Raw genomic sequence first — 12,371 nt, forward strand, 5'->3', positions numbered from 1 at the left:
ACTGTTAGCCCACAGTAATGAACACAAGTCCTACAAGTTCTGTCACTTTTAATGAAGACAACAGAGTTCAACACTGTGAACGTCTTCCAAGGGAGACACTCACTGTGAGTGGAGCCATTAGAAACCGCTATAACTACTTTTGCCTTTGGAAGTGGTCGGACGACGCTTCATTCAAACTAAATTATTTCAAACTTACCCCTAGTCTAAATTCATCACTTCTGATTCATCACTTCTGACTTCTACTACTCCACGATAGACAGATTGTTGTAAGTTTTCATTACCAAAGATAATTTTTTCTAAAACTTGATTTAGAAATGATATGGATTTTCTGTAGAAAGGTAGTTCTAAAACAAAACAGCAGCCAAATATGTATGAATACAGAATAGATTTTTTTTTTTTAGGTCAGAGGCCAAAGGTTCACCCTCGCAACTGTCGAAAGGGGGGGGTGACAAAAGGCCGCTAGGGACAGTGTACTGAGCACTACAACAGTTAATGGAAACCAAAAATCCCCAACTGACTGAGGGCTGGATTCAAAATCACACCGAAAATCAAAGAAAATAATTTAAATCACTTAACTGATTTAACTGATCATGTGACTCAGTATTGGCCCCCACATGCCTGTATGCACTCCCGACAACGCCTGGGAATGTTCCTGATGAGTGGATGGTATCCGGGGGGGATCTCCTCCCAGACCTGGACCAGGTCTGTGCCACCCTACACGGATATGCCTCCCCAGACCATCATTGACCCACCATAAACCGGTCATGCTGGATGATGTTGCAGGCAGCATAATGCTCACCACGGCGTCTCCAGTCTCTGTCACGTCTGTCACATGTGCTCAGTGTGAACCTGCTCTCATCTGTGAAGAGAACGGGGCACCAATGGTGGACCTGCCAATTCTGGTGTTTTCTGGCAAATGCCAATTGAGTTGCACGGTGCTGGACTATGAGCACAGGTCCCACTAGAGGATGTCAGGCCCTCATTCTACCCTCATGGAGTCTGTTTCTGACAGTTTGGTCAGAAACATGCACACCAGTAGCCTGCTGGAGGTCATTTTGTCCAGCTCTCCTTGTGTAATGGCCCGTCTCCTGGTATCTCCTCCATGCTTTTGAGACTGTACTGGGAGACACAGCAAACCTTCTTGTGATGGCACGTATGGATGTACCATCCTGGAGGAGCTGAACTAACTGAACTCCCAGGAGCTGCAACCTGAATGGGCTTGCAAGTACTGCCTCATGCTACCAATAGTGACAAGGACACCAGAAAAACACAAAACTCAGGAAGGATAAGGAAAGAGCAACTGGACCACTGTGGCCACCACCTGCAAAACCATTCCCTTTTTGCGGGGTGGGTTGTCTTGCTGTTGCCTCTCCACTGCACCTGTTGTCACTTTCATTTGCACCAAAACAGGACAGGTGAAATTGATTCACAATCGCTTAAGCTTCCTAACTGAATAGATTGACTTGATGTTATACTGTGTGATTAAAGCTATAAGACCATCTCCAAAAGATTCTAGTCTCATACATCCACTGTTATACAATTTACAAATGAAGGCATTCAGCATGACTGCAACTCTGCTTAGACGTGGATACCCATCAAAACTAACATTAAGAAGCACCAGAAAAATAATAAATCAGGTAACGGTCTACCCACACGTCACCTCTAGAGTTGCAGACCTCTCTGACAGCATCTGGGGTAAATGTATGCATCTACAATCAGATGAAAATTGAATAGACATGATATTCATGGGAGTATTACTAGAAGGAGGCCTCGCTCTCAAAAAAGAACAACTTTGCCAGAGAGCCCTTGGACAAACCAGAGGCCTTCTGGAAGTCCATTGTCTGGACAGATGAGTCCAAAATAGAATTATCTGGCCAAAATCTAATCTGCCATGTTTGAAGAAAAGCCAACACTGCATACCAAGAAAAGAACCTCCTCCCAACAGTGAAGCACGGTGGTGGAAATGTGAAGGTCTGCGGCTGCTTGTCTGCCTCCGGAGCTGGACGACTCCATATTATCAATCAAATACTTTATTAATCCCCGAGGGGAAATTCCGTTTACAGTGGGGGGGAAAGTGGGGAGGAAAACAAGAGGAGAGAGGGGAGGAGAAAAAACATGCGACACCAGACTGTACTCATGTGGAGTGCAGTGTGGGACCGGTAAAAAACCTCAGCACAAATTTTAGCACATCACATGACAATAACAACATTGCAACAGGGGAGGGGAAAAGGGGAGTAGAGATGTCCAGCACCGCAGGAGGCAGGCCGCAGTCTCCAGCCCGGTGGGCGAGCGCTTTAGACCACGCCTCTCGTGCTGGAGGGGTGGAAGCTGGCGAAGGTGTTGGATGTAGGGCAGGAGTAAGTCCTGATGTGTTGCTCATCAGTTCCCCAAAACCCGCCTCAGTTCATTCGCGGGCATCGGCGATAACATGGCAGTTGCCATGGAGACGTCCCTGGTCTGGTTCCAGACAAGCCAACAAACACCAGGTGGATGGGGAAGAGCGTCCCAGCTGCAGTGAACTCAGAGGGGAGATTGTTCAGACAGTGACCTTGGCCAAGGCCACTGCTTAGGGGAGGCCAATTCAGATTAGATTATTTGGGTTAGAGCGAGACAGCCGAATTCAATAGACTTGGCTTACTCTATTGTCCATTCTGGTCACTCAATCGCTCCAATCGATCCAATCCGTTTTGCAGAGCCGAAAGCTTCTCCAAGATGTTATCAGTGCGGTTGAGAACCGCAGCCTGAGCCCTGCCTAAACCCTCAATCAACGGAGTGGGGCCCTTGACTGCTGCCACCAGCTCATTATACAGGGAAACATGAATTCTTAGGCCTATCAAGAACTTCTTGATCAGAATCTCCTGCCAGTCAGGGAGTTGAAGCTGGGCTGAAAATGGGTGCAACAAGACAACGACCCAAAGCATTCCCGCAAAACTACCAAGGAATGACTTAAAACAAAGAGGATTCGCCCTCTGGATTGGCCTAGTCAAAGTCCAGACCTCAATCCAACAGAAGTGTGTGGCTAGACCTGAAGCGGGCGGTACATTCAAGATACCCTTCCAGCCTCTCAACTCAGTCCTACAAGGAGGACTGGGAAAAAAATCCCCAAAGGCAGATGTGAGAGACATCTCACAAACATAAGCATTTGTCTCCAGAAAAGCAGGACTTTGGTCAAATTTGCTTCTTGGATTGGAACATTGTGGCTTCCATACCCTGACTACTTCTCTTTGGATGACACACGCTCTGTTCAGACCTGCGGCATTAACATAACGACATTTGTCATCCGTCTATGGTTTCGTTTCCAGTGGAGCAGCACATCCACTCACTAAGCCCCATTAATCAGCAAGTGAATTTTAATCCTTATGTCTCTCTTTAGATTTAAGTGATTCAATCTCATTGGATAAACTCACCATCACTGACATCAGTAGTCACACAGGAAACTAATTTAGAAAATAATAGAAGAGGTGGACACATAGAGGGGACTGTGTTTTACCCACTGAGTTTATCATTGGTGCAGAATAAAGCATTTTTGTTGTTGCCGTGGTTACCAACAGTATAATTTGTTCTACCTTGCAAACTGTTTCAGAATTGAACTGATTCTGACTGAAAAATCATGATGTATGCCGTTTTAAAGGCATAAGCCATGATTGTTAAAGTGCACATTTTGTATTTATGATGGTTTCATGAGATTTTAAATGACATTTGCATCAGCTACCGACTGATCAGACTGGAAAACATGTGTTTTATATTGTGATATTTAGATGTTTCTTTAGTGGAAATGATCCGATCCAGCCAAGAGCAGCAGGTTGTTATTGTGGATCAGCTCTCTGTGACCGTATTCAGGTTTTTGTAGTAAAATGAGGAGCTATCGTACAGATACTTCAGAAATCGGGCGTCCGACAAAAGTTCAGCTCCAAACTCGCTCACTCACTCGTGGCCAGTTAGGACAGACCAACAGGAAGCCGGGCAATCAAACTGATGTTGTTGCTGACGACTGCTTTGTTTGCCGTTAGGACGCGGTGTAACATCCATTCTCAGGTCACTGTGACGCACACATGTTTAGATCTGTGTGAGAAAACCATCTTTCACGTCTCTTGGTAATGTAATTGGCTCTAACAACAGGATCAGTGTTCACTCATGCTCTGTGATGAGCCACTTTCCCCTCGCTTCAAAGTCTACTGGGGGAAAAGAGGCTCATTATTAAATTGCAGATGTTAATTTTCATTTTTGCAATTTTTTTTTGAACAATTTGAATTTCCTCCATTACCAAATCATTTGATTTTTAGGTCTTTTTAAATCTGCAGTTCTTGTTCCACAGTAGATGTCACTGTTCACCCACTTCATTTTGCGACATTATGAAATTATGCGTTAAGTTATATGTACATATATATATATGCACATATAACTTAATGCATATATAGGTTGCAGCACCAGTTCAACCATGTCCAACAACCTGTTCTTTTTTTCCTGACAGGCAGCCTAATATAAATACTGGCTGACAAAGCTCCGTCTGTGACAAAGGGGGAAGTATAGTGTAACAGACATGTTAGGGTGTGGTTGTGGTGGATGGTTGGATGTTCTCACCATCCACTCATCAATGGTCTCTTTAAACAGTGAGTTTATGACTATACTGTACTAAAAGTGGACAAAAAAAGTTAATTACGAAGAAGAGGCAGCAGACTTTTTATCTGGTGGATCTACACATTGTGTCTCCGTCCATACAAACGCTGCAGTGAGCTCATATTCCAGCCATCTTTACATGTCATGCAGCACATTCACCATCAACAGCACAAATTCACATATTCTTATGTGGTCCACCTTCACTAAGTGGCCACTTTATTAGGAACACCTGCACAATCTGATTCAGTTCAACGACAGCCAGCAGCTCAAGCCCAGTATGACACCTGTTGGGTAAAGTGAAGTCAAACTCTATCTATGCAGCCCAAAATCACAAACCAAAATTTGCCTTGGGGGGGGTTTACAATCACTCGACAGCGTCTATCCTGACGAGGAGAAACTCCCCCAGAAAGCTTTGATGTGGAATAAGTTGAAGACACCTCAGGAAGAGTAAGGGAGGGACAGACACGACATAGGTGTGTACAGATGTGTGTTAATGGAATGAACCAACAAAATCACAGTATATAGAAATTCTCCTGACCCCCCCTTTGTTCACCGTCTGACCTAAACAGCTCCAGCACAAACACACAGACAGCAAAACGCTGACAGCAGCCATCTTCACCCTGATGCACACGTTTGTCTAATGCCCAGTACACTGCTCACAGATTAAAACCTCACACTGAGGTGAATATCAGACCTCACAGTGTGCACACCCAACACCCCCAACACCCCCAACACACCCCAACACACCCCCAACACACCCCAACACCCCCAACACACCTCCAACACCCCCAACACACCGCAACACACATCCAACACACCCCAACACACATCCAACACACATCCAACACACACCCAACACACACCCAACACACACCCAACACACCCCAACACACCCAACACCCCCAACACACCCCAACACACCCAACACCCCCAACACACCAACACACCCAACACACACCCAACACACATCCAACACCCCCAACACACCTCCAACACCCCCAACACACATCCAACACACCTCCAACACCCCCAACACACCGCAACACACCTCCAACACACATCCAACACACCCAACACCCCCAACACACCCCAACACACACCCAACACCCCCAACACACATCCAACACACATCCAACACCCCCAACACACCCAACACACATCTAACACACCCAACACACCCCCAACACACATCTAACACACCCCAACACACATCCAACACACCCCAACACACATCCAACACCCCCAACACACCCCAAAATACATCCAACACACCCCCAACAGACACCCAACACCCCCAACACACATCCAACACACCCCAACATACACCCAACACACCCCCAACACAGGGCAGGGCTAAGGTTCAGACCCACGGGGCGAAGTGTTGGTGGCTGTTTTGGAGCTAAACAAAACTGAGAGGGTGGGGGCGGGGTGGGGGGCTGATATATGGTGGGAGGCTGTGCAGGTCAACTAACAGACAGAGAAGTTTTCACCAGCCGAGCGGAGTTCTGCTTCAGTCTCCAGAAGAGCCTGAGAGTCCTAAGGTCAGCTCCTCAGCTGATCCACCACTTTTAGCTCCCCCCCCCCAGCCTGTCACCACAGCCCGCACACTGGGACAGTCACTGTTAGTGCCACGGTCAACTCCACGTAGCAAGAAAGCCACTAGGACTGCTTTCTGCCCGCGGTCTGTGGTCTGTACCTTGCTGAACACCTCCAGGTCTTCGTCCTCGTCCAGGTCCAGCATGGGTCCGGAGAAGTCCGCGGGGAGCGGCGCTGCGCTCATGTCTCGGTCCGAGTTTGGCAGGAGCTGCGCTCATGAGACCTGCCAGGTAAACTTCCAGCTCCACTTCACAGCGCACACACACACAGCACACATACACACACACACACTCCACGTCCGCTGCGGCTTTTCAAAATAAAAGCCGCGCGTAATGACTCCGAGTCAACATCCCCAAGAAATAGTTAGCAACGTTTATTAACAGCCGATTTATTGGTTGAGGAGAATTCACCTCTCTGTCTCCCCTGTCATTCAATGTTTTATACATTTTTTTATTATAGTTTTATACTGCCAACTGCTTTTAATACTTTTTTTTATTTATTTAATTTCACATATTCATGCAGATCTAATGTTGGATGCTGTGACCGGCAACTTTCTGCCAAATGGATAAACTGGTCATTATCCAGGGCTTTATCATTCTCCATGGAAAACTGGTTTGCAGACTCTCCAAACATGATTTAAACATGTTGCATCCCTACTTTAGATACTTTGTATGGATGATATGTGAGTGAGAGTGTGTTGGTCCTCCACGTGGCTCTCGATCAAATATCTAGTGCTGTCAAACAACTAGAAATCAGTTCCCTACTTACCGTGGGACCGAGCCTCGTTCTGGACGACCTTAACGGAAACTGTTATTTTGGTGAGACGTGGAGGTGCTTCCGGTAGAGGTTTTCCCTCTTGCTGCAGTGCTCTTTAGAGCGCAGAAGCGGAAGGATCCGAGCAGGAATCAGTCCCTCCGTGATTCAGCTGTGAGGAGCAGAGCACCCCCCAAGACTGGACCCAGAGGAAGTGACACCATGAAGGGGGTGGTGTCTGCTGCCACACCTTCATTCAGTAGAAGAAGAGATGTGTGAGAATAGTGTGGCCTATAAAACACAGAGTGTCTGTTGGCTCTGCAGGTCAAAGGTTCACTTCACTTCAGACATGTCCCGTGCAGAGGTAGTCTGATGAACCTGAGGGCTGGGCTCAGAATGAGGGGGGGGGGGGGGGGGGGGGCACCGGGACCCTGCTGTTCCTGTGCAGCTTAGATTCATAATGCATGAATGTTAATGTACAAACATCAGTTTCATGTCCATAATGTGATGTGTGGATGATAACGTCAGCCGTATTTTATGAACTCTTGTGTGCGTCTAGTGTAGTATCTGATGGATGCATTTAAGAGTGGTATTTATGACTGTGTCCACTTGGTGTTTATGGCTGTGCCTGTTGGTGTCTGTCTATCTAAATGAAGCATGAACTCGACAGGAGTGATTGATTATACCTCCTTATTTGGTTACAAATGGTTGTAAGTATTTTGGTTGTTCCTGTACCTTTCTAATGAAGACATCAGCTGTTGAGCTAGAAGGTCAAGAAGAAGTATAAAAGATGACCAGAGAATGGGCTCAGGAGAAGACAGGGGACAGAGGCAGCAGATTTGGCCGGGGGTTACGCTGTCTGTTCCTACAATTGGCTGAACGTCTTCCCAGGCTTCCATGGTGCCTGTTAGACAACTGACCTCGTTGCAATAAACCTATTTTATTCACTAAGTCGTTGTCAGCAGAAGTTTCCTTTCATCAACTGCACATCATCGGCATCAGAGAAGAGACACAACACTAGCATAAGAGGGAACTACAGCTGCCAGATGAGTGGAGGGAAGTTAAAGGGACGGTGCGTCCCTGTAAAGTGCAGCGGAGGAGAAGAAAGCCTCGAGTACAGAAGAACAAATTAGTGCTGGAGCGCTTTACTGTGACGTTCCTGCTCACTGACAGAAGCTTTTCTTCTGGGCCTGGCTCTCTGTGCAGCAGCTCCATCAGCAGCAGCTGAAACCCAAATGTGTCCACCCAGTTTGACCTGTGTGTGTGTGTGTGTGTGTGTGTGTGTGTGTGTGTGGCAACTATAAAACAAAATGATGGGAAACAAGCGAAGCCTCCAAAATACAACAAGTCTCAACCTGTGACTATTTCCAAGTGCAGGCTTGTATTTCCTGGCCTCTTCCGTTCACCTGTGAGAGCTCATTTCACGCCCAGCCGTCACACTGCGCCTCAAACAGCAGAACACACTCCTGCAGATTTGTCAGAGCAAGACTTCCCATCACCCTCAGCCTTGTCAGCACATGGCTGCACAGTCGAAACCCTCTGTCGCCTCGAGGACTCAAATAACTGTCAGAACACAAAGAGAGAGCGCGGGCTAACACGAGGGAGCTGTGTACAGATGGAGCAATCATTTGCATAATGTGATCATAATCTTTATTTACTACCGTGCGGCTGGCCGGGAGGCAGCTCCGACACGCAGCCTCAGCCTCAGCCCACCAAAAGATGTCACTGTTGCACAAGCCAAGCCGTGAGTCACGCCTCGGTCTGTCCCCCGTAGGTGCCCCCCAGGCATCAATCACAGCTGCTGCCTCACACACTCACCATTCCTTCACTGCACAGCAATCACCGCTCCTCATAGAAGAAGAAGGGCTTTTCATTTCTTTACATATTCCTCTGGAAGAAGAAGAGAGGAGATTCCTCACTTCTTCATGTAGTCCCTCAAAAAAACAAACAAAAGCAGTGACAAATCTAGGAGATTATAGAGCGAGAGAGAGAGAGAGAGAATAAAAGCAAAGTAAGCGACTTAAATACACAAGTTCACACATTATTATACTCAATTATGTGCCAACAGCAGTAAACTCATTTTCTCCTACTGTTCACAATCTCAGAGGACAATTAAAAAAACAACCAGCAAAACCAATCACATAGTAGACAGCTCACCTCATCAGCAGTCCACACAGAAATGGTATGTTGTTCCCACATTTCCAATATCACAAAGTATTGTCACAACAACAACAAGTGTTGGTCATGAGTGATTTATCTGTATACGAAGGATTTAGTGTGGCGTGTTTGGCAGGAGTGACACGTGTGCTTTCTAATATTTCTCTTATGTCTTATGTTATCTAATGGCCATTGAGGTGGGGGTGTTAGCTTGACAGGAGGGGACATTAAGTAGGAGTGAAGAACTGGAATAACTGGAATTATTAATGAAAATGTTTGAAAGAAACAACGTGTTTAAGTGCATGGGGAGGGGTGGGGGGGTGTTTCTATAACACAGCTCCCAGTTTATTGTCGTGGTTGAAGTGCTGGGACAGCTGCTCCTGAGCCCACGGACCAAAACAAAGAGAAAGAAAAGAAGAAAACTGTCTCCGTCTCTCACTGGTTCCAAACGTAGCATCTGAAGCGGTCCACATTATTTGATGAGTGTTTCCATGATTCCTGCGTTCTTTGGCTTGTAGCCACACGATTGAATGCACTAAAGTTTGCTTTGGATAAAAGCGTCAGCTCAATAATTGGACCATAGTCAAGCCAGTGAATAATGTTTAATATTGTTGGCTTTTTAATTCAGAGGGATGATTTGCCAGTGAGATAATTCCTTATTAAATAAGATAAACACAGATATCATTCCATTTCAAGTGAAACAATACACAAATACACATTCTGGTAAAAAAAAAAAAAAATTCATGAAGGAAGAATTGGTTCCATCTAACATCTAAATAAATTATTAATAATTATTATTAATAAATCAAGTAATTAAATAAGTGAATACATTTAATAAAATAATGATAATAACATTTTTAAAAAGGCACTTCAGATCAAGAAAAAGGTCCCTGGTTATCTGTTTCACAGGAGGAAAACAGCAAGTCTTCGCTTGTATTGATCGCTGCGCCGCGGATGATCAAGTTGTGACGCATCAACTAAACTGACTGACTGTCAAATTGTCCATTTTTTGGAATCGATATTGTTTTACTCCCAGCTAACTTGTGTCGATGTGTCATTACGGCGCACGTTCAAACATCACCAATTATTCCTAATGGACAGAGGATAATCAATACTTATTGATCTACAGTAACAATCACTGCTCGTCTTCCACTTGCCTGGGTCACATTGTTCAGCCTGCACTCAGCACACGTACACAGTCAAATATGCACACACACACACACACACAGCGCCACCCATAATTATCTATTCAAACACTCCACGGGATATTCTTTCTGTATTTCCTCTAAATGCACTGTGCCAATGGCATTACAAACAATGTGGCGTTCCACTTTTGGCATTTTGCAATTCAAAACGATGCGAGTGCTGCCTGAGCGGAATACTGAGGAGCCCGGAGAGGCGTTCCAGCCAGCAGCATTAACATACAGGAAGCCATTATCACATGGTAAATGGTAAATGGTGTGTATTTGTAGAGCTCCTTTCTAGTTATTTCAACTACTCAAAGCGCTTTACATGACATCCTCATTCACCCATTCACACATCATTCATACAGGAGGAATGTAATTTGGAGGAGACTGTTCTTTCATACTCATTCACACCCTTAAACCATGCTTCAGGAGCAAGTTGGGGTTCAGTGTCTTGCCCACACATCTATCACATGTGGCCTCGCAGCCAACAGGAAGGCTGCTCTGTGTGTGTGTGTGTGTGTGTGTGTGTGTGTCTTCCCGTCCCCCACCTCTCAGATTAGAGGCCTCTGTAATGGTTCTACAAAGGTCAGGCTTTTTCAGTGGTTGGGATGTAGCGGCAGGCTGTGTTTAAAGGTCACCACACCACACCATTGCATTATCTCCCTGCCATTTCATACCAGTTTGTCTGTCTGATTGATTTTTAAAAATAAAGCTTCACCTCCTCCAAGGCTCAGTGTGGCTGCATCTTCTTTCACAGTTAAAGCAAGGTGAACGGGGAGGGAGAGGCGGGGGAGGGAGTGTTGTTAGAGCTTTGTGAGTGTTAGACCGGAAGAGAGACGTCTCGTTTCCTCGCCTCTGATGGCGATGATGACGAGCGCTCGCTGCTGCATACGGGTGACTTGGCTTTCGTCTGGGTTCACTGGGACGCTGTGCGCTCTATCCGAGCAGGTGTGGAAATCAAACGCCATGTCGTTCAGCGCTCTGGCATTAACATGGGAGCGTGTAGCCCTCCAGCCCAGGGGGGGTTGGGGGAGACCTGTTGGCTCACAAGACAATTTTCAGATATTTTGATTTCAGCCCAAAAATTCTAATTTGATCGTCTTTACTTACTGAATCTTGGTACATAGTTGTTTTTGTTTGTATCATTGACATTTTGTCACCTAGCTTCTTTTGCTATGTGAGAACTACAGTTGTTGTCCCATCTTCATCATCTCGATGACTCTCACACCTTTAATGTGTTATCCCTATGTGAATGTGACTTTGCTGTTATTGTACATGGCAGTGAATCGGTTGCTGATACCTTTTAAACACCAGGCTGGATTTATCTATTTATTTGGCATTTGTTATGGTCTTTGTCTAGATCATGACCAAGATTCTCTTCAGCGAAACCAGACATGAAGTGATGCATTATGGGTTCCACCAGACAGATGTTATGACTGATGAATCACATTTTGATTGTGGTTTTACATTTAACCCCAATATGTGTGGAGGTGGATTGAAACTCTCTTCCACCCATCCATTATCTCTACCGATGTCAGCTTCATTATATCACCAAATGATATCACAAACCTTTTATTCATCTATGTCACCTGAGATTTAAGTGGTCAGAAGTGAATACACTGAGACGGTGTGAGGCGGGTTTCATCACACAGCAAAATGAAAATGGATTGATCTGATATAGAACAACAATGATAAACATATTGATTGCCTGTCAATGTGACAGAGGAACCTCATCATGGAGCTGGACTACAGCTGACCCTTTGTAAAAGCCTGCTATTGACAAAGGGATGTGTTGGTGTAACCCTCCCCATCTTCTCCACTCACCAGTTAACTGGCACAGTATCAGGATCCATGCACCGCCACCAGCAGCATCATAATCAGATCAACCAATCGCCAGGCCTCCTTCAACAATGGCTTATGTAGATCACTGCTGTCAAGCTGCTTTTACACACTGTCACGGCCATTAGCCCGCACAGGCCTGAGTGGCTTCTCACTAAGACATGAGGAAAGAAAAATCAAAGCAAATGGAAAACATCCACAGTGACTGTTTGCCCTGCACCA

General features: G+C 45.7%; 1 protein-coding gene across 2 annotated transcripts in view; it reads right to left on the reverse strand.

Moving 5' to 3' along the window:
• The window catches only part of snx7 (sorting nexin 7), a 42,255-nt gene extending 35,795 nt beyond the window's left edge, over window positions 1-6,460 (reverse strand). Inside the window, exon 1 of one of the 2 annotated variants that reach the window (XM_070852851.1) lies at window positions 6,314-6,460. In XM_070852851.1, the coding sequence (XP_070708952.1) occupies window positions 6,314-6,397 (84 nt within the window). In that variant the 5' untranslated portion in view covers window positions 6,398-6,460. The remainder of the gene's footprint in view (window positions 1-6,313) is intronic. The other variant, XM_070852850.1, reaches the window with a different exon arrangement.
• Between the last annotated feature and the right edge of the window lie 5,911 nt (window positions 6,461-12,371).

Source organism: Pempheris klunzingeri, chromosome 21, assembly GCF_042242105.1.
Source record: "Pempheris klunzingeri isolate RE-2024b chromosome 21, fPemKlu1.hap1, whole genome shotgun sequence".
In the NCBI taxonomy this organism is placed as follows: domain Eukaryota; kingdom Metazoa; phylum Chordata; class Actinopteri; order Acropomatiformes; family Pempheridae; genus Pempheris; species Pempheris klunzingeri.